Source organism: Ostrinia nubilalis, chromosome 4 (genome assembly GCF_963855985.1).
Source record: "Ostrinia nubilalis chromosome 4, ilOstNubi1.1, whole genome shotgun sequence".
NCBI classification, from domain to species: Eukaryota; Metazoa; Arthropoda; class Insecta; order Lepidoptera; family Crambidae; genus Ostrinia; species Ostrinia nubilalis.
In genome coordinates, this window is record NC_087091.1 from 17,918,031 (window position 1) to 17,941,959 (window position 23,929).

The 23,929-nt window shown below is 36.4% G+C and overlaps 2 protein-coding genes across 2 annotated transcripts in view; one reads left to right on the top strand and one right to left on the bottom strand.

Annotated features, from left to right (window-relative positions):
• The window catches only part of LOC135071289 (QRFP-like peptide receptor), a 176,763-nt gene extending 163,253 nt beyond the window's left edge, over positions 1–13,510 (top strand). The window contains exons 6-8 of the mRNA XM_063965079.1: positions 10,587–10,755; positions 11,136–11,257; positions 12,559–13,510. Coding sequence (XP_063821149.1) covers positions 10,587–10,755; positions 11,136–11,257; positions 12,559–12,756 — 489 coding nt within the window. The 3' untranslated portion in view covers positions 12,757–13,510. The remainder of the gene's footprint in view (positions 1–10,586; positions 10,756–11,135; positions 11,258–12,558) is intronic.
• A 5,186-nt stretch (positions 13,511–18,696) lies between these two features.
• On the bottom strand, positions 18,697–22,091 carry LOC135071401 (uncharacterized). The gene is made up of 5 exons (XM_063965193.1): positions 22,001–22,091; positions 21,796–21,867; positions 20,820–20,934; positions 19,870–19,967; positions 18,697–18,902 (listed from the first exon to the last, which is right to left on the bottom strand). Exons 3-5 carry the CDS (start codon positions 20,927–20,929, stop codon positions 18,697–18,699), a joined length of 414 nt encoding a protein of 137 aa, XP_063821263.1. The 5' UTR covers positions 20,930–20,934; positions 21,796–21,867; positions 22,001–22,091.
• Positions 22,092–23,929: the final 1,838 nt, after the last annotated feature.

Sequence of the window (23,929 nt, forward strand, 5' to 3'; positions counted from 1 at the left end):
CCACAGACCCTACTCAGATAGAAAATCACCAAAAATCAGACGACCAGTCAAGCAGCCCGATCAACACACCCATGAGCATCGAAGATTGCGCGGACGACACAGGTTATCGTCTTATTAACACATATACTAACCCTGCAATGAATGAGATGATCGAACCGACAAACCTAAGACTTGGTACTTGGAATATCAGAGGCGCAGCGAACCCTAAAAAGAGACATGTCGTCGATAACTTTCTACACAAAAACAATGTTCATATCGCTTGTCTACAAGAAACCCACATGCGCAACGGCACTTACAAGTCAAAAAACTACCATTGGATATTATCAGGGTCAAACAAAAGCCGCGGTTTGGCAATTGCGATAAGGAGAAATACCCAGCTTGAAATAAAAGACAATATAAACCTCCCCAACATCATGGCCGCCACTATAACTAGTGGCGAGAAAAAAACTATTTGTTATAACAACTCACATCCCTAACAGAACATCAGTCGCCACGGGAACTGTTTCCGGTATCCTACAAACAATCAAAAGAAAACCAAAAGAGGCCACCCTTATAATTCTAGGAGACTTCAATGCACACATAGGGTCACTTGACGTATGCGACCTCCAACAAACCGGCCAAGTAGGAAACAACTTGTTACACAAAGTGTCTAATGACACAGGAAATATCATTATAGATATCGTCAGAAGAGAAAGACTCTGCATAGAAACTTCATTTGCTAGACCAAGCTGCAAGAAAACATGGAAATCCGGAAATAAAATCTCGCAAATTGACCATATAATAACGAAAGCCAATAAGAACCACAAAAAATTCAAACTTATTATAGGCACAACACATCCCAATAAGAAAATTTCAGATCACAAGTTGATAGTGGGCGAACTCACTACACGCGACTCTACCACCATCACCGGCCAATTAGAACCGAAAGGGACTCCAACCAGAAAATTGGAATCTAATAAGAAATCTACTGCTCTATCTGAACCAATCAAGATTAACAACCGATCCTTTAACTACAGGCACATGAACTACGAACTCTTACAACAAGAACATACTTGTGACAAATATCGCAATCCAAATATAGTGATCGTCGCCTGCTACCCTGGGACAACATAATGGATATCATGAAGACAGCAGCAAATAATATACTCAGAAATAAATTAAATATATCTAGGAAACACAGAATAGCCTTAGCCAAGCTGCAAAAAGCCAAATTCCTTTACAAATTGTCACCAAACCCATCAACACAGGCGAGTCTAAAAACATGCCGCAAAAACATCGAAGCTATTGTGAGGAAAAACGAGGAACGTGAATTTAAAAATTTTTTCAAGGACCTTAATAAGCAACACCCATCGCAACGTATGAGAATAACTTATAGTTACTACAAGAGATTTAAAACAACAGAGAAGTATAAAAAAAAGAACAAGTATATACCAATATGTCATTGGGAAAACGAATTAACGAAATCAGAAGGACCCGCCATAAAAACTTACGAAAACGAAAACATTAACCAACGATGAAGTCAGAGAAATTATTACAAAAATGCGAAATGGCACTGAGCCAGGAATGGACCAAATAGTTACCGAACTGTTCAAAGCAATACCAAATCAACTGCTTGAGGCGCTAACAGAACACTTAAATAATGCCTGGAAACACAACATAATCCCGGAAAGTTGGACTCGGACCGTACAAGTCCCAATACCAAAAAAAATGAATCCACAGTGCATCGGTGACTATAGGCGTATTTCGATATGTAATACCGGATACAGAATATACGCCAACTTCCTTCTTAACCGCTTAGACACAGAGATCGAAAGCCTTGGTAGTTACCAAGCAGCGTTTTTAGAAAATAGATCTACAGATGACCACATCTTTACGCTCCGAAGAATCCTTGACGAAAAGTGGAGAGAGGGCACAAGAACGTATGTCATGGCAATTGACATGGAAAAAACCTTCGACACAGTTGATTTAAATGCCCTTAAAGAAATACTTGCGTCCAGAACCAATAAAGCCCTGACCAATAGGATTATCAAAGCATGCATGAATGAATCCACATGCATCAAATGGTACGGACAGCAAACCAGATTTGTTACCAAAGGGAAGGGAGTAAAACAAGGCTGCCCACTGTCCCCTCGTTTATTCACCATACTAATAGATGACGTCCTTCAAACACTGCAAGAAGAAATACCAATACTACGACTAAACCAAGACTCACACATTACGTTGCCCATCTGCCTATCGTTTGCTGACGACCTGATCATACTAGGGACGAAACCTAGTCAACTGAAATCAATCTTCAAAAATCTCAAAGATCTCCTACTAACAGTGGGACTTAAAATCAACGACACGAAAACAAAAATCCTCATCCGAGATCCAATCAATCCACCAAACCTCACACGGTTCATTAGTATAGCCGAGGGAATAAATATACAGCCAGCGAAAGAAATGAAATATCTAGGGACCTGGATAACATCTGGACACAGCAGAAAGGATACAATAAAAGCCCGCTGCAAGCAAGGGGTTAAAAACTCTAAAACACTTATACCCTTCATAAAGAAAACCAAAATGCAATGGGAAACGGCCAGGCTACTATACAAAATGATCATAGAACCAACCATGACATATGGTATAAAGGCCGCATCCATTACCAAAGCAAACCGCTCAATGTTTAGGAAATACGAACGTGTTATTCTGAAAGACATGCTGAGCTATAGCAAAAACCCCCCAAAAAATAAAAAAGTGCACCAACTTCTGCAAGGCAAAACAATATCTAAGAGAATCAAGTTCCTCAGGATCTGCTACTACGGCCATGTTTTGCGACGACCCGAACCACATATCCTTCACAGTGCTATGCGATTTAAGGCAAGAAGATTAAAGATTGGCAGGCCCATATACACCTGGAAAGACACATTAAAGCAAGACTTAAAATACTACCGAAGAACACGAAATGAGTGGACTCAATTAGCACTAGACAAAAAAGAAATAAGAAAAGCAGCACAGGAAATATTCAACCTTGAAGAGACAGACAGCGAAGAAGACGACCAAAAACCAGAACCGCAGCCATTGATGGAACAATGAACCAAGAAAAGCAGCTGTACAAACCAATAACAAGTAGGCAACCACACCAAAGGCCAGACTGCCCACCTCATCGCACCAACGCTCAGTCCTATCAACGATAAACCCGTCTTTACCTATTTTCCTAGACCAGGCTCAGGATGCATATCTACTTGGTTGTGGTCGACCGGTTGCGGTTTAAAGACGCAGCGGCTAGTCGGCCGTCCTCTCCCATCCCAGAGCGTGTCCCTCCTTAAAATTGTGCCTCCTGGTATGCCGGTTTGACCGGAGCAGGCCTCGTCCTGGCTGGGTGAGCACTATCGTATCGTATCGTATCGTAATTGATAAAAATTCCTTGCTACCTTGAGTGATAAACCTTACGAACACAACGTCTAACTGAGGCCAAAAAAGCATTTGCACTGTGATGTCAATAAAAGGATACACAGACACAAAACTTACGCTCGTATTCACAAACATTACTATGAGGGTCTCACAGGCTGACACACGAACCAATCACAGAGCTCTATTTAACGCTGTGCGTTCGATTTGCTGCTTCACTTAAGCAAGTATCGTTTGTGAAAACGGGCGTTAATCTACTTTCAATTTATTAATTTCTCATTGTTGCAAAAAATTCATTCCAAAACTATCGCATGTAGTGCTGTTTTTTATTTTGGAACTGAATAGGATCACGATATTCTAGCACTCGTAGGGATCGAAAGGGATCGAACTAGCCACCTATTGAATCGGCAATTCGATGCTGAAATTAAAACATATAGGCCATAAAAATATTTTTCATTTGTTGCTCTTGCCCTTTTTTTATGGCACTTATTATCGTTACACCTACTAATATCGTACATTCCCGAGTTATGATAAAATGGATTAAACTATTGAAAAAAAAATTGAAGGTCACAATGATAAATCGTAATTTTAGAATTTAGAAAAGAAATTCCAAAAGCTTTCATAATCAAGGTATCGATACTTTAATTCGGTAACCTGCGAAGCTTAACAAATTACTTTTTGATGAACGACAAAAATTCCGTACCTAATTTAGATTTTCCAGGTTATTATAAATTGTAAGAGTAGGATCGTTTAAATGAGTTTGCAAAACAAAATTGTTATTGGTACCTTTTTTACATTATCATAACCGCTTACCTACCATGTCCTTCTGGAAAAGGTGGGCGCTGGGATCGGCGCTGGGATATTTAAATTATTTCAGACCCTACTATGCGCATTCTTTAAGCAATATTATACCTATAGACCCCTGGTAAAAATGTGCTTTGGGTCATTGCATGGATGCTATAATAGGGTATTTCTTCGGAGGCAGAATTTTCGATGTCTTTGGGTATAGTTCTGTAACCAACTAACAAAATGGCATGCAATATTTTTTTTCGTATAGCTTAGCTATAGCCCTATCTGGCGCAAATTACATTTTTGACATAATTGCTGTCTTTATACAACATAAAAATATTTGAAGTATGATTCTCTGATTCATATGGTGTGTCCGTTAGCAATTTTCCGGAACAAAATAGTTGATGTAGCATTTTCCTTTTGATATATCAATATAGATTAAAATTATTTCGAAAGCTAATGAGTTGTCCTTCTACAAAAAAAATGTGTCATAATTTTAATTAACTTAGTTTGTTCGCAAAAAAATAAATAAGCAGTGTCCGGCATAAAATACTGATTCATATGGCGTGAGCTGTTCTTGACCATAACTGGTCAGGTTTTAATCATGAGAGTCTGGTTTCTGGCGTGGAGGCAAGCCCATCTTGCAACGGATGAGCTAGAAGGCAGACGTGGAGCTGGTTGGCTTAGAACCCGGTGTGACGAAGGCAAATACTTGATTCATCTGTGCTTGGTTCAGGTGGCATGCTGATTACAATGCCTACTTTATAAAATTACATTATTGCATTAAAAATCTAATCTGTCTTTCTTGTGATGCTTTTGGGTTATATATTCATGTAGAAAAATGACAACACTGTAGTCTGTATGTATGACGAGTTTTGCTCGATTTTAGGCAAAAAACTGATTTATATGTGCGTGATTCATATGGTCAGCGCCCTATATGAATCATAAAATTAATTCGTTTTTGGTCTTTCAAGCACCAAAAAAGGGTTTTTTAACTAAAAATGACATCCCAGACTGCATCTCACTTAAGACCAGGTGCGATTGTGGTCTTTTTATGAATAAAAAAAACATTATCATTTTTGTGTTAAGAATAATTTGTGGTTAAACAGTAAATAAGTAGTATATCCGTTAAGCTAGCAACCATAGCACAAGCATATTTGTTGCTTATTTTATAGCTAAATGGCGCTGTATGAAATTGCCCAACGACTTATTTATTTTTATTATTATTTCAGCTACACTTATGGCGTCCATAGCACATAATAATATACTGCTGAGCATAGGACTCCAATGATTTCGAGATTAACTGATTGCCATTGCCACAACCTCTATAAGCTCATCTCACCTTCTTCACCTTGTAGGTGGACGTCTTAACAACAATAGCTTGGATAAGTGATACAGCTCGGTAGTGTCATCTAAAATACCTTAGTGCCATAAAATGAAAGTCTACATCCAGTGTGTGTTTATCAGTGATGACAAATTGTACTGAAAAGCGGCCTCTCACTGTAGGCTTACGAACCACAAAGTTGCATAGTGTACTATGGAGTGGACTATGCTTGTTTTTTTTATGCAATAGAAATTGTAATGAGGAGATCCGTAAACGATCTAAAGTCGCATGGTGGCATAGTCCGATGTTTTAGCAAGCTGAAGTGATAATGGGCAGGACACATAGTATACAGAAATGATGGCCGATGGGATAGCACGTTTCTGGAATGGAAGCTACATGCCCGAAAGCTCAGTGTAGAACGTCCTCCCACAGGAAGGCGCAGGATGCAGGCCACTACCAAGTGGTCATTATGGAAATCATTGGGAGAGGCTTATGTTCAGTTGAAATGATTATGATGATGACAAAATATTAAGGATGTATACTAAAGTTTCAAAAAAATGTTTTTTCACGAATTATTGTGGAATCGTTGCATTTTTTCATAACAACAGATCATTGTTTTTGTTATAATATGATTATTTTCTTAATTTAGAGCCAATTGTACATAAATATCATAAATTTTATTTCTATTTTTGATTAATATGTAACAAATTTTGATTCATATGGGCACAAAATATTTGAACGTCGATATCTTGAAAACTACTTTACAAAAACGAGTCCCTTATCCAAATATATGTTATTGGGTGTACCTATTTTCATATGACTCTATGTTACAAACCTAAAATTGAATTTGAAATTTGTCCATATGAATCAGCCGAAGAATGCGATTCCGAAGAAGTGCCCAATAATCCCATCAAAACATAAATGTGTAATGAGCGCTAAGTTCAATATTAACTCGTGACACACTAAGGGCCCTCGTCCACGGCGACTTTTTGTAGTGATGCTGTCGCGCGTTTCGTAAACGAGCGATAGCATCGCTACTAACGCGCGTTAGACGCATTTGCAACGCACTACTGAAGCGATGCCAACGCGCTACTACGCTACAGCATTGCGACTGTATCGATATGGACGCGCGACCGTGTCGGACGACATCGGGGAGAGAACGGAGGGAGGGGCTACTGAATCGCGTTTGTATCGCGGCAGAAGCGCATTTATATGGGCGAGGGCACTTTTTTTTTTTTTTTTTTTGAAGGGACGCGCGCTGGTAGCTTGAGGAGCTTTTCCAGCTTCACCGGGCAGAGTGGCGAGTACAGAAGGTACTCTAGCCGTTTGGCGATCGTCGGTGCGCGTGCCGACGAGGCCGAGTGTGGGCTTCGCGTAGCGAAGCCCAGGCTCGTCCGCGTCGGTCGCTGACCGACGTTCGCGATCGGGCCGTATCGAGCGCATAAGGCGCCCGATCAGTGGCGAACCCAACTAGAGGGTTGCCCACCGCGGTGTTGGACCAAAGTCCAGCCTACGGCGGGCTCACTCTAGTGGGCCCGATCGAGGGGACTACGGACGCGGCCTGAGGGCGCAACGGTAGGCTCGGACCTCGGCTCAGGCCGTGTCCGGGGGACGGATAGGGGGCGAGGGCACTAAGTGGTCAATTGATTTCTATTGTGTCTCGATTCACTGGTACTTGAAGGGATAAGAATGTGTCGTCATTTATTGACTTCGCAGGCCAAGCTCAAGATTTGACTTGGCTACTTTATTGAATAGGCCCAGTACCTTATTCTGGGTACCGTACGTAGTGGCGAAGGTCGATTTAGCGAAGTACGTTTTGGCGAAAAACATTCATTGTGGTACGCTGGAGCGAAAGGCTACTGAAGCGAAACACTCGCGGCCGAAAAAGTACCTACTTTTGCTGACCTAGGAGAGCTTAATTTTGATTTTATTTTTTATCATTGACATTTAGTAACAATTTAATTTCATGAAAATACATGTTATTTCGTACATTGTTACCTAGGTCAGCAAAAACACTTTTTCGCCGCGAGTGTTTCGCTTCAGTGGCCTTTCGCTCCAGCGTACAACTATGAATGTTTTTCGCCAAAACGTACTTCGCTAAATCGACCTTCGCTATTACGTACGGGACCCCCTTATTCTTAGTACTTCAATAATTCTCTATACCTTTGTATCTTGTGGTTCCATATAGCTTATATCGGCTTTTCATAGCCATTAAATTCTAATTAAGCCAATAAGTTACTTAATGAACGATACCAAACTTCGAATACAAGTCTTGAAGGTATTTGAAGTATTTTGCTCAGTCTTGACTTGCGATGGAACCATTTATTTCAAACAGTTTAAAGGTGAGATAGGAAATTCTACAATTTATATCTTAGTTATGCAACTATAGTTTAAAATAAAAAAATAGATAGTAATTAAATTATATCTAGTATTTCTCATGAACCAGTAAAGTAATCGCACACAGAAATACTTGGAATTGACGTAAGTTTCTAATTTTCCCTCAGATTTAGTATGATACTAATAGTTCTTGCGCTGCTTCTCCACAGTTACTGGCCCTATGTATTGTCTTGAAACATAGACTGTTTCGATAGAATGGGATGGGATAATATGTAGGGTAAAAGTAATGGGACGACATGTAAGTGCAGAAAATAAATGACTTTTGAATCTACTAATCTAGACAATCAGTTAAAATATTCGGGTCTATGTGTGAATGAGTATAGAGACTTAAAGGTAACACTGTCACGCGTGGGTTATCAGGTTCAATTATCTTGAAATATTATTGAAGCATTAATAGTATTATGGAAACAATTGAAAATGTCATCGCCTGTGAGGAGGGTCTGTCGACCTCCGTTAGCGGCAGGCCAATCAACCGAAAATACGAAAGCTATTATTTAAGTTAATATTGTACCTTTGATTACACAATTTACTGTTTCGCAAATCAATCTGTGACTTATATAGAATTTTGGTACTTTAATTATTACTATTTATTGAAATAAAACAGTTAATTATAGTTTAAGTTTGATTTGGAAACTAAAACTAGTTAAAATAAATTAATGGCATTGGCAAACCTTTGATTTGTAAGTATTTTAAAATCAATGTAGGTATGATAAGTTTTAACAATATCCATCCATTGATCTTACAAGCTTAGGAAAGTCTATAAATTCTCATAAGTTCCACACAGCTTTTGAATGTTTTATTATTCAACTAGCTTTTGCCCGCGTGAAATTTATTATGTCATAGATCGTCATAAATTATAGCCTATGTTAATCTGGGTTATAAACAATAAAAATGTAAAGTTTTAACAAAATCCGTTCAGTAGTTTTTGCGTGAAAGAGTAACAAACATCCAGACATCCACACAAACTTTCGCATTTATGATATTAGTATGAAGTATGATATGTTATTCACGAGTACATATCTTTATTAAAGCTTAGAAACAAGAGAAAAAGAAAAAAACTATCTGAGAATGATTGTCTCGTAAACAATATTTTTGCAATAAATTGGAGGAGACCCTTCAAGAGAAAATATTATGTATCTCGCAATATGTAAACATTTATTGTTCAGTGAATCATGCAAAAAGGTAATGGAAGGACAGTTATAGATGATTGATTCTATATTTGGATGAAGAAAGGTCCAGAATGTTTGGAAACTAAGGCTGAGTTGCAACACCTAACTTTGGCCGTAACTTTAACGGTAACCGGTGTATTTTGTATAGAGTTTGGCAGATTTTTGACGCTTGTTAAAGTCAAAGTAAAATGGTGCAACCCAGCCTAAGGGTCGACCTTGACTAATAGTAACGACAATATTAATAGTTGTATTTTATAAACCACCCGATCGGATAACATTGTGCGTATCCACGAAATTGAAACGAAATAGTCATTGTTCATTTATAGTTAGACCCTCTTCATAGTTGTTGTAGTGTTCGGTGAAAGAAGTTAGTCAGATGTGTATAATGCAAATGTTTTTCATGTCAAAAAAATTGTTGGAAAATAAACATATTTTTCTGCTCCCATGCTAGAAAGAAAAGGCCAAATTTAATTAATAATAAACACAATATTTAGACACGCGGTAGCGTGTCAAGCCAAGTTACTACTATAATAATATTGGCAAGGAATAATTTTCTTCTCTCTACCAATTATCTACAACAACACAACACGTCTCTATTATCCCTTACACGCCTAATCCTTGATGTACATGATTCGAGTTTGCGATACGCGTGCGTTTCAGGAGGGAAATGTATTTAGGCTCTCGCGGATTGCGTTCAGCCACGACAGGGAAAAGCGCTTTTACACTTCCCACTATTATTATTAACCTACCACAGCTTTGGGACAATTAATTGGGCCGGTGCTGAGAAGAAACTGCGCAAGAAACATCGTATTTAACGAATAAAGCGTCAGAGTAAACTAATGCCCGTATTCACAAACGATGCGCGCTTAATGAACGCACAGTGTTTAATAGAGCTCTGTGATTGGTTCGTGTGTCACCCTGTGCATCCACGCGCACTGTGAGACCTCATAGTAATGTTTGTGAATACGGGCGTAAGCTTGAGTGAGTCTGCTGTTTACGTTAGTACGTCACTTACATAAGCCGCTCGCACGTGTACCAACGTGATGTGATATTAATTGGACGGTAATTATGAGGAGACTCGCGCCAAGACGATATCAAGCTAAGTAGATTGATGGCTTTGGAGTCGAGAAACGCGATTCAGTTTGAAGAGTTAATTAATTTACAGCGAAGTTTGGAGACGGAAGGCGTTGAGGAATATTTGGTTCTGGGTGGAATTAAGATGTCTATGGTTAAAAGTATTTGTGGTTTCAAATAGCACGCAATCTGGCAATGGTACTTTAAAAATAAAGTTTAACCATCATCAGGTCATTTTGATCTCCACTGTAGGAGCACGACCTTCTTATTTTATCGGAGGAAAATAGAGAAGGGATTGGCCTACACTTCTTATCGTGTCGACAACAAACCTACACAGTGTCAGCCCAAAACTCCTATAGGAGTATCGTTATTTTGCGTCTTTTGGGTCGATTTTCGCAAATATCGGTGACCAACTATTGCAACACATTTTCTCTTAATTCCAGAGGATACGCCTGGTCCGAGAAAGGAAGAGGGTGGCGTGGATCCTGCTCCTCTTAGCAGTGCTATTTGCTCTCTGCTGGCTGCCGTATAATATCCTGCAGCTTTTGGTCGACGTGAACGCGGTACCGGTGGATTCAGTGTCGAGCGCGCTGCCGTATACGCTTCTTCTGGGTAAGTTGTCATTACTTGTGCCTGCATAAGTAGTTGTTCAACTGTTCTTGTTCATATAAAGGTATGACATACTTTGTGTGGATGACGTCTTATGATGATCTTCTAGACCAAAAACCTTCTTACATGATTTTGCTTGCTGAAGTCTAAGAGCTAAAGCACTAGACGCGTTGCGGTGGTGGTGCGACGTCACAGCAGTGCAGCTGCTGCTGAAATATTTGTGGCGGACACACGAGTGGTGCGGCGCCGTGTCGCGCGTTACACGGCGAAATCTTTTCGTATGCTTTGGCTCTTAGCAAACCATCTATAACACCATGACTTTAGAAGTAGTAGACTTTAGTTCTATTCTACTCCCACTTATAGGCCAATCGTGTGTATTCCAGGGCACGCGAACTCGGCCATCAACCCGATCGTGTACTGCCTGATGACGCGCAACTTCCGCCGCTCGCTGCGCAAGCTCATCTGCCACGACACCGGTAACATAAACTCTAGTACTCTACTCCATGTAAGTTCATACAGATGTACGCTCGTTGGGTGCCAACAATTCCTTGCTATCTAGTACAATTTATAATTGAATATTAAAATTGTAAAAAAAAAATATTAAAAAAAAAGTTAAAGTACTTATTAAAATTACAAGCCTTCGTTTAAAATGTAGGCTATAAAAATTTAGGTCACACTACTTAAGTCGTACGTATTGGTTGATTGATCCTACAAAATACAAATTGAAGTTCACAAAGGCTGAGCACAAGATCTTGAAACTCAAAACCTTGCGAACGAAGAAAATTCAAATTAAGTAGCTTCTTAGGCAACATGCATTTCTTCCTTAAAAAAATATTAGATTTCCTGTGCCTTCGGCTTTTGTGTTATTTGAGACGGCATTTCAATCACATTTTGACACCTAGCTAAAAGGAAAACATTAATCTCACTTGATTTAAGACATCGTTGAAATAAAAGGCTCACTTTGCTCCAGAATGACTGATCAAAAGATTGTTATGTCAGTTTGGAGCACCCAATTTAGCGTGAGATATAATTTAAAAACATTCCCATAAAATACTATGAAACAAAGAAGCGAAGAACATCTTTCTGCGATTTTTCATCGCTTTGTAAAAGCTTCGTAATTTCACAAAGAGATTTTCTCAATGACCTGTAGTCTTCGTTTGTTTTGTTATTTGGTGTTTCTCGACGAGTTTCAATTAAAGAAAGTATGCTTATGTCCTAATCCATCGTAGATAATAATATATAATTATTTGGCGATTATGAACGGAAAAAGTTAAGATTAAGAATGAAATAGGACCTCGCGTTTTATAAATATTACTGCATAATTAATTTGCGATTAAGTAATGATTTACAAATATGATGATGCAATTTGCTTTCTGCTAATTTACGTGGTTTTTAACCTAGTATCAGCAAAAAAAATAGAAAAAAACAGTTAAAAATTATTACGGGAATTGTTGTCAACCAACAGCTTCATGGTAACAGTATTTAAATTTATTCATGCTCTTTAAATAAGTTATTAAATTCAATAAAGTAATATTACTTCTGAGCTTACGCTTTTAAAAATAATTTATATTTTCAGTTTGGTGTCTTTCAACTAAAGTTCCAGTTAATATTTCCGTTAAAATTATATTTTGCAGACGCCACGCGCTCTGCGTGCTTTAAAATTTCAATCTCTGACAGTTTCTACTTCGCGTCATGCTTTCTCTCGAAGAAATCATATGCTTACGCTTCTCACACTTAACGCAAAAATTAGACACCAACCTAATTACCTAACAGAAACGCCCGTAACCTAACATTTACTAATTACAGCAGGCTTATCCCCAACAGATGCGCGGATTGCATCAAAAGTCAACCACGTGTAGCTCGCGGACTTGCAGCACTCGGACTTGTAGTACGCGTACTTGTACTACACTGCAGTGCCGAGGCAGTCACCGGCGATGCAGCAGCATCCAGTACGGAAGGAGTGGCGGATGGAATCGGTACCAGAAGTCGCCGCAGTTTTTGTAAATGACACCAGATTACGAAATTCCACCCTGTATAAAGCATCTTTAAATTAATGCTATTATTTATCATTGTCACTGGGCACAATAACCTTCATTTCGAAATCGCTTCGCGGTGCGAACGGTCACGTACTTTGCAACTTTGTCTTGGCACTCTGATAATTTTGTAGTAAACGATAAATGACTAAATACCTATATCGGTTTATTTTATTTTAATGTAAACAACGAAATTATTACGAATGTGTTTTAAAGGAATCGAATAAAAATATTATTATGTTTAGTAATGTTTTTTATTAAATACAAAATTGTGGTTTAGTCGTAGAGAGTAAGCAAAAAAAAGGGCAGGTAATAATTGTAAAAAAAAAAAACATAAATAAAAGCCTAATGCTAATGCAACGAGCAACGATAAAAATTTAAGCTTTTAGATTTTTAATTCTTATTCTAGACCTGGCATTTAAATTTATTATAATTATGTACAATAATAATAATAAAGTTTAAACGAATTGTAAAAAAGCAAAGTAAAATGTATGTAAGGTATTTTTATACGTGTGTGATGTTTCAGTAAATAAGGCAATTGTAATTACATAGCCATTGAAAGGTAAAACTTTTTGAAAGTAAATGGGTCTTCAATTAGAAAAGTCAAATCCATTTGATTCAATCCACAATAAATGCAGTCTTAGTTCTTATTTCTATTCAAAATATATGTGTGAAGAAATAGCGTTTTAGCAATTAATAATAAATAGTATGTAAAGATTAGTTTCTGTCCACTACCCAGTATTCTGTGAGCATTCATATAAATAAAATAAAAATTCATAATGCAGCAAGTTGCTGAGGATTCAGTGCTAATTTACTATTATTACTTACAATTATTGTAAATATCGTTGTATTAATATTTACTTAAGTAAGATGTATACATATTATTATTATTAAAAAATAAAATGGATTCATAACGTAGGTACCTACGGTCTACAGTTTACATAAACTAGGTACCAAAAACCAAAATAAACTTTCACTGTAGTTCAATTTGGTTTTGTGGCGAGTTAATTCGATGCCGAGTATACATTTAAGTTTATTTTTAATCACAATGAACATAAGCTAAGATCGTAAAGCATTTTAATTAGACTACGCATTTAATATCTAGTCATTTTTAAGTACAAAATAAATGATTTTGACGTTTGTTGTATATTTTTATAAAGATTGTAAATAGTTATTTAGAATAATTAAGAATGGATCAAAGAGATTATACGAGTAGCTGTCGACTATTAGCTAGACAGTTTGAAGGGGAAGTGTATAAAACATAATATTTTAAGAGCTATGCTTATGGCCGTAGGACTTTAAATTATATTGATGATTTTGACCACATTTTTGTAAGAAGTTGACTAAAAATTATTCATTTACTTTGTGTTGTCAAATAAATCATGACAGTTTCGATTACTATTATCATACCTACCTCCATAGGATCCATTGTATAGTCATATTTTTATTTATGTAAAATGGTATAACAAATAACAAACTGTACGTAATACTGTTGATGTATTTGATTGTAAATAAATTATATTTTAGAAAAATAATGGATTTTCATTTTCTACTTCTAGCTACTCGTAGATGATAATAAAAGCATAAGTAAAATAGGCATATTAAAGTTTTAAAAAATCTCCAAAACCTTAAAAAAGTCTGTATTGAATAGAACCATCACAACGTCCACGACTAAATAGATTTTAACTCAAAACCTTATTTACGTCATGATATTCATAAATATTATGGAAACAAAAAAACATTATGTTTTATTACATATTTAAATAGTAGACTTGTTTAATACACATCTTGTAATAACATTTTAAAACAGCGCATAAGCGTGCGCTACGAAAAATATTCATTTTCGTAGTCAGTCGTAGACTAGCTCGTAGCGTTCGTAGCACCGTAGCGACTCGTAGTTCGTAGCGTTCGTAGCACCGTAGCGCGCTCTCGTAGCTTTAACATGAACTAAGAGTACTTTTACCTGCTACAAGTCTACGACTGCTTAGAACCATTTAGAACTGACTTTGGGCCATTATGGTTTATAATTTTGGCGTTTAAGTAAATTTATTAGCTAAAAACTAGGTTTCGTCTCTTTTGACGACACTGGATGAAAGGTTCAGAAGCTTTTAGTTTACCATTGGTTAGATAGATGGCGTTACGAGAACAGAAAATAGTTGAAGTTTGGTTTTTAGTTTTTGTTTTTTGTTTGCAACTGTGTTTGCACTCTTAGTAGGTACCTAGGTAGAAAGTGATGATGAGGTTTCAGAGGAGGACCCAAGTTACGAGATCGAAAAGAAACATATTTACTTATTTACAGAAACGTAGTAATTGGTATTAGCTGATTGGATGTTATAACTATATTTTTTGTCAATATTTTTAGCTAAATTTTTAAATTTTAGTTTTTAAGTCATTTTAAGTTAATGTATTATTATAAAATTTATTCTCTAATAAATACTCCTTAGGCTAAATTTTATGTTTTGACGGATACACATCAAAAAAGTTATATTCATTCTTATATTTTATTAAGATTTTACTTATTTGCTACTCAAAATAAGTTACAAACTTTCAATACGGTCTTGGTAATTTCGAGGTTTCAGTCCTATTTCGAGAAGTTGTGAAAAAAAACTTTGTAATTCCTTTATGTTTTTATATAAAATGTATGTCAATTTTATTGAGTGGGGAATAAAGTTATAATTAATTGAATAAAGTTATAATTAATTGAATAAAGTTGTTATTTGACAAAAGTTGCGACTTATTTACGTAATGTATAAGAAATAATTTGTAATAATAAATAATGTATAAGAAGGTTGTCTGGAAGAGATCGCTTCATAGCGATAAGACCGCCTAGTTGTACCTTGTGTGTTCCTTTTCTTTCTGTTCTTATCTTTGGTGTGCAATAAAGTGTATTTATTATTATTATTATTAAATAATTGAGACAAATATTATTATATCAGTTTATTTGAATACTTAATGCTTGCGTAAGCAATTAAATTTGGACCACATAAAGTTTATTTATGGGATGCCAACGTTCTTACTCTCATAATTTATTCGGTTAAAGTTTATTTAAAAAAAATCTGCGGCCTTATTGCAGAAAGGTGTAAAGTAAGAATCAAAAAGAAGAGGCACATTCGAATCATGTGATAAAAGAAGAATAATAGCGTACATTACTTACAAGGGTTCACGTCGGCACGTGTTAACCTTGATCGTGAAAAATTACGCAAATTACTACAAACATTTATTTTATTTGAGGACATTTCTTTTGCTAATCAAAAGAAGCCGTGAAGGTTTGGAAAAAAATCCCGACGGTACAGAACGTTGTTAAAAACAACATAATTTCACAATAAACATCCTCAACAAAACCTTCCTTTATCCTGTGTTTATTTCATTCGGCAAACAATGATAAAGACTAGCTTTTGCCCGCGGCTTCACCCGCGTGAAATTGATTAATCACAGATCATCATAAATTATAGCCTATATGTTATACTGGGCTATAAACAATAATACTGTAAAGTTTTATCAAAATCCATTCTGTAGTTTTTGCGTAAAAGAATAACAAACATCCAGTTATCCATAAATACTTTCGCATTTATAATATGTATTAGTAGGATTAAGTATAGTAAGAAAGAAGTAAGAAGATGATAATAAAATATACTCCAAGGTTTAAAACTAATACGTTAATCATTTATTTCATACAATGGCATGGACAGCTTGACGCAAGCCTCCCCAAGGAGAGCCATGCCGACCTCTATCAAGTCACTGCCTCCACTTAGAGCCATGTTGTTTATAATAAATGGTGATTCATCAATTTTGTCACCTATTTAGCCGGTCCACTGTCACTTTACTGAGATACACATTTTTTTCTATTAATCATGATAAATGTGCTACAGTTATGTCTGAACAAGGTCAGTTCAACTAGAACGAAAATAGGTATTATGTCGATCATTTCTGAATAGTTAGCTGGCATCTAAATGTTTAATATTACACGTCACTTATGGATATTTTTTTTAAATCTTACGAAATGATACTCGTAGATTAAATGGATGTTGAAATATTTCAAATAAACATTTGATCGATTGCTATCTGCATATTTTTGATATTAGTATCAAATAATTTAATATTTCTAACTTTAAGCGATAAATTTTCTATCGTTTCTGACACCTAATTTCAAACTGAATATATTATTTCATAAATATTTTCATCAAAGTACCTTCTAGATATATTATGACACATTGCATATATTATGACACAATATTAAACTACGAGTAGGCGTCATAATTTCAAAATAATATGAGATCAAAAATGAATTTATATTACCATTTCTGCATTAGATTACTGCCAAATAACTTGCTTTTAATAAAAAACACATATCAACCGAATTGAGTACCTCCTCCTTTTGTTGAAGTCGGTTAAAAAAAATGAAATTATCTTTTCCAGAAAAGAAGTTGATCAGTTCACGTAATAATACGGAAATAATACCTACCAGCCGTTGAACTAAAAATAATTAGCAGTAACTACTAACTGGTTGGGGGTGCTAGGTCAACATGTTAAATATCATTAATATTTTATCCTCCAGTATCTTACATAAAAATAACCTAATTACTTATAGATTTTTTGTACTTTTAACATACAGCCAAAATATCGTTGCCAAGGTTTTGTAAGCGACAGCGGTATAAATTATATCATGAAAATGAGTCTTCATTTGCACGTTTTAGGCTGGGTGGTACCATCTTACTTTAACTTTGACAAACTTCAAAAAGCTGTCAAACTCCATACAAAAAGCACCGGTTATCGTCATAGTTACCGTTAAAGTTAGGTGGTGCAACTCAGCCTAAGAGAGCTTAAAATTTTAGTCCTCCTTAAATTCGATCCCTGTGTATTTACCTGCTCATCTACCTCGGTTACAGGTGTTGATATTGGTTTAATCTGTTAAATCCTACGTGACAATATCTAAGTTTAACGTATTTTAATATCTAGTCGTTAGTGAGTGCTTTATTATTGAAAAACAGTTTTTTTTTGTTAACTTTGGCTCGAACTTGAAGTTTCATGTTCATAAACTCTGTATAAGATGCCCCCTTGCCACTACCGCAAGACAAACTACCAGACTAAACATTTCTGTCTGACTTATAACTTAGTAACGTCGACGAGGAGCAAGTTCCAACTTTGGTAATAACATGGTATCCCCTCAACTAAGTAAACATAATGTTCGGTAGATTAATGACGCTCTAGTTGGGCATGCTTTCATTGACTACTGAGTACTAATTATTTACAGTTCAATGAACTAATTGTCGAAGTTAAATTAGACCAAGGTCTTATCAGGCGACACACTGTCGTAATAACTTCACGTTAGAGTCAGATTTTCAAATTTAAATCTCTACTTATTAGGATTTTGCTAAAGAATCCACGTAAGCGTGTCTGCCATATGATTTTTAAAATGTATTATGCATCAGTAGAATGAGTTCAAACTTGCTAAAACTATTTATTTCTAAAACTCAATTAAAAAATAAGTGTTATTATTAAATGAATAACTTATGAGAAAAGTGTACTTACATTATAGTGAAGTAGTATTTTAATGATGAGGGTGAATGGACTTTACCTGTCTAGCTCGTTATTTCATATCTAAAATTATTTACGCAAACAAAGCCTGACTAAGGGGACGTACTTAAAAGGGACGTACGGCACCTTGAAAGGGCCAATAACCTAATAAAGAAATTGAATTTCAAAGGCGTGCAAACTGAACCCTACACAAACTTGTTACCGATCTAAATATAATATTTTGATTTCGTGTGAATTTATGACTAGGTGGACCGACGATCTGGTGAAGGTCGCGGCAGGTGCCTGGATGCGGGCGGCTGGTCAGACTGCAGGACTGGTCTTTGGGGAATGCCTTTGTAAAGCTGTGGACTTTATTCGGCTGAAACGAGCGAACGAATTAATGACTAAAGGATAGTTTTTTACTACCGTTCGTGAATTTAAAGGACAATTTGGATGCAAACTCTTCCTTCTTCAGCTTTCTCTTGCGAGATTCCTTCTTGGTGATGATCACGCAGTAGGCGAGGTCGATGATGAACCACAGCAGCTCTATGATGCTGATGATGGACCCGCCCACGCAGAGGCCGAATATCCCTCCGAGGTTTGCTGGACAATACAAAACGATAATGTTCATAAAACCAAACATAATTATATCTTACTAGCTGACCCGGCGAACTTCGTACCGCCTTAGCGTAGATATTTTCTTTATATTTTTTTCCGTAAAAACCTTGTACAGAGTATTAGAAAACTACAAAAAAAAAATCAGCCAAATCGGTCAAGCCGTTTTCATGTTATGTCGTGACAACGAAAAACGGGTTTCATTTTTATATATATAGACTAGCTGACCCGGCGAACTTCGTACCGCCTTAGCGTAGATATTTTCTTTATATTTTTTTCCGTAAAAACCTTGTACAGAGTATTAGAAAACTACAAAAAAAAATCAGCCAAATCGGTCAAGCCGTTTTCATGTTATGTCGTGACAACGAAAAACGGGTTTCATTTTTATATATATAGATATCACTCATAGGCTTGTGTAACTTATTATTTTATTCTACTTGTATCATAAATAAGCTGTATGTTTTCCTAATAAAGAAAATAAATAAATAAATAAATATCTCTCGCCGGGTTTCAATGTTCAATTACAGTTGACGCAAAATTTTTGGTAGATGTAAGCATAGCTAATTGGTAAAGAATATACGGAATTTGATTAGACTTTACAGTATATTACATCTAAATAATATAGGATTTACAACGATCTGCGACAAGCTAAATTTCACGCAGGCGAAGCCGTGAGTAAAAGCTACTAATTTATATTATTACATTTATACCTTCATATTTACACTACAAAAACATAACTCTAAGGCGATTATCACACTGCACCGCGCTCCGCCGCGGTACGCGGGACGACAGATTAAATCATTATTATGCAAGTACCTCAGTTTGTATAGAAAACGCGCGGCACAATACACTGACAACGCGTTTGCGCGCGGGATTCGTTATATGTCGCCACGCGGACCGCGGCGGAGCGCGGTGCAGTGTGATAATCGCCTAACACCAGGTACAGTGAATTTACCTAGCATTTGGTCCCACGAGTAAAGCACCTCCCGCCGATACTTCATGCAAGAGTTATCGGCGAAATGTACCAGAAACCAGCTGTAGTGGCTTGACGACCTGAAAGAAGGCTTTACGGGTACTCTGACTTGACTTCAACTTATTATAATAGCCGCCCAATTCTGTGGAAGCGGTATTCAAACGTGAAATGATGGATGGTAGTCTAAATATTATGAAATGTTACAATGAAACGTTGAAAGCATTGATTTTGGTAACGGACCTTAAAAGAGTACGATTTATTTCCACTGATATCATTATACTTGCACAATATTGTACGAATTATAGGTCTATTACTTTATGCTTTACGTGAAAAGTGGAAAATGTATCGCCATACAGAATTTAATTCTCATTAGCGACACTGTTGATTTAATTAGGTATTTGAGATTTAAAGTAAAAAGTATTTATTATTTCACCAGTGTGCTTACCATGAGTTTACGTTAGGTGTGCTCGTTAGCGACTGCGTAAAAATATGACATTAAATGTATGACATATTGTGTAGCGCCCCTAGCGGCTACTTTCGAGAAATAAAATCATCATAGATTTTATTGACGTATTCGCTAGCGAGCACACCTAACGTAAACTCATGGTAAGCACACAGTATAGTTTAATGTTTCTCATTCCTTATTACGTCTTCTTTAAACTTATGTTTCTTAAGTGCTTTTAATATCAAAATAACTTTTAATATTTTTATGTGTATTTGTTAAAGATAAGTGAGATGTAAGCTGGGAAAAAATACCATCGATATTCGAATGTGTTATTTTTTAGATAAAAAAAAATAGATGTCCATTCCAATATTTTCTGAGCGGAGCGCTCAGTTCTCAGAAGGGTCATCAGTACGAATTTATACTGTGGCTGCTCATTTTTCAGTAACAATTGGGATAACCCAACCATAAATAATTTAAATACACTTACGCGCTTTCCTTCTCCCGCCTGATGTATTTCACGTACGTTTCGTACTCGACGTAGTCGCACTTTTGGTAACATCCACTTTCAACTGTAAGGTCTTTGAGCGTGGATATCATTGTTACTGAAAAATTAATAAAATAACACCAATTTATTCTCTGTAAGCATTAGCATAAAAAGTTATTCAACTCTTTTTATTGGCATTGCTAGTCTGTAGGTGTGACAAATTCGTATTAAATTGCCTGACCGATTCTAAAAAAATCGCTTAAGGTATCGCTACACTACCTCTGGAAAATATTATTATTCTGCCAAGCGCTAATGCCTAAAGTATAAAATCTGAACTAAGATAACCTAAATACGAGTATACGTCAGTTATTCAACACTAAAAATGTAATACCCTAGATCAGTCTTTCCCAAAGTGGGCGATAACGCCCCCTTGTGGGCGCTGCAGGCCTAAAGGGGGGCGGTACGAGACCCAGAAAAAAAATCGGGACGTTGTGTAGAGGCTTGGGAGGCGTCATCTACTAGGAGGACTCTTAGACATCGACTGAGCTCGACTCTTGACTACAAAAATAGGGGGCGCTAAAAAATAATTTATTCTTAAAGTGGGCAGTAGACTAAATAAGTTTGGGAACCACTGCCCTAGATAGTAAGATTCTTATTAGCTAGATAAAATTGAAGTTTTATTATTCAAGAACAAGTTTAGTAAATTATTTCTCAGAATTTCTGAAATGGAAAAATAAAGGACTTAACCTTTACCTAACTAAGGTAAGCTACTTATTTACATCACTTACTTATTTCGGCTTATTTCTAGAGATAATGAAATGAAATATACAATTATTACTAGCTCTTAATTTGTAAAAAGAAACTAGAGAAAATAGAACCAAATAATATCTGATCGTCAATGTAAAATTATTTTCAGAATAAGCGCCACTTTCAGTTTTTCAGACTAGCTGTCATGTAAAAAGAAAATACATTTTCTTACCTAAAGTACTATGAACGCAAAAAAGTCTGTCCCAAGTACATTTAGTTGTAATCGCCACTTGTAACTCTTCAGCTAGAATGGTAAAAGAAATTTGCATTTTAGCTCGGAGTGAAGTTGTAATGGAAGTAAATATTGGATTATTTAACATTTTCAACAGAAACTGCACTTTTGCTAAATTGAGAGTCTTTAAAAATATAATACTTACAAGTATAGTTGAAAGGTACACATCGACAACTGTCAACAACTTTCTGAAATATCGCCACAGTCAGGCATCCTTGATAGAAATCAAAAATATTATTTTCCTGAAAAATAACAATACAATTTGTTAAAAAAGCACACAAATTTTGTCATGAAAGTACACGTGTCTACTGTACTAAATAAACAAAAAATACTTATTTCAAGCCTACAATGCAGTTGTAATTAGATAGTAAATTATGTATGACAGGTCAGCCTTATCAGGGTTGCCTACAAGCCCATTTTAAAATTCACTCATATAATGTAAAATAGAAGATTAGATGAATCTCGTATTGATCTAGTTTATAACTCTTCCTCCATTCCAGAACCTTTCTGCCCCATCGGCCGTCAGTTCTGCGTACTATGTGCCCTGCCCATTGCCACTTCAGCTTGCTAATACGTCGGGCTATGTCAGCGACTTTGGTTCGTTTACGGATCTCCTCATTTCTGATTCGATCTCGCAAAGAAACACCAAGCATACCGGAAAACCACCACCCACCACCTACAAGGTGGACCGACGACATCGTAAAGGTAGCAGGGAAGCGCTGGACGCAGGCCGCTACCAATCGATCAACATGGAAAGCATTGGGGGAGGCCTATGTTCAGCAGTGGACGTCCTGTGGCTGAAATGATGATGATGATGATGATAACTTTTCCACCTTTGGAATACGAATAAAAAAGTAACTAACATGAATTTCATCATGGCAATTCATTTGATAATAATGCAGGATTTAAAATGTTTATATTATGACTTGGTAAAACCTAAACCTTTTTTGCACCAGGGTCATCAAATTAGAAATCTAGTTTGCTGTAAGTAAAAAAAACATCAACTTAAGAACGACTCAGAAATAAGACGCTAAAAGGTAATTTATTTCCACTCGAGTCTGTGCGAGTAACACCTGCAACTCTGTAATTTCCGAGCAAATGGACCGCGAATATTCGGTTTAGCTCGGACGGGGCGGCAGATGTTACGCGAATATCGCTCTGTCCAATACCTACACTGTATTTGATTTGCACGGATTAGTGTACAGTGACAATGTGTGTATTGACACTTGATAGGGCAGTGGTGCGGTAAATCACGTTAAACCCAATCGGTCCGTCGAGATCCGTTTGATTCAAACGCGGAAGTGTCGCTTTAAAATTGGCTGAGAGATTCTGGGAAACACTCTGGCCTGGACTTCTGGGAAACACTTTGTGTACCCTCCTCTTAGTAACACAAGGCTCCTTTGTTTGAGGCCGTGACATTGTCGTGGTATTAACCTATCAAGTACAAGCCAATCCAGGCATAATAGAAACCGAGGCTGGCTGTCTCATGCGACGGGTTAGGGTTAAGGATTAATTAATTTCCAGAACTGAACATTTCAGACCTAGGTATTTACCTGTTTTAAAAACATTTTAAGAGTATATTCGTTAAATTAAATTTATAATTAAGTTTATTACTTGAGAATTCCTGGATTGATTAAGGTTAAGGTTTATTCATCAAAATTGGTTTTTTACAGTGATTTCTTTTTTTCAGTTGACATTTTCCATGGCATTTTTATGTGCTTTTGGATCACTCTTAAATATAAATAACCGTTCATGAAACGCATAATAACCGCAAAACATTTTAAATTGGCTAATAGAATGCTTCGGGAAACGATTACGCTTTTTCTTCGGCCTGAAAATGGCTTCACTCGCTAAATCCCGACTTTTTGTGGCGCAACACAACTCAACTGACAGCTGGGATGCTTACGCTACACTAGTAGAGAGTCGATAAGCTATAAAATTATACGTAAAATCTAGTCCACAGTTAGCTTTTATAGTAAGTATTCACTTGTACATGAGTACAATGAAAAGTAAACTATGAAGCTATGAATAATAAGCAAACTATGAAGTTTTGCACATTATTGTGTCTTGATCA

Excerpts from the sequence above, each read along its gene's own strand:
- LOC135071401 (XM_063965193.1), bottom strand. The coding sequence starts at position 20,929 with ATGATATCCACGCTCAAAGACCTTACAGTTGAAAGTGGATGTTACCAA. Across the intron at positions 19,968-20,819 it reads AGGCGGGAGAAGGAAAGCGC|GTCGTCAAGCCACTACAGCT; the intron begins GTAAGTGTATTT and ends GCCTTCTTTCAG. Across the intron at positions 18,903-19,869 it reads CTCGTGGGACCAAATGCTAG|CAAACCTCGGAGGGATATTC; the intron begins GTAAATTCACTG and ends TGTATTGTCCAG.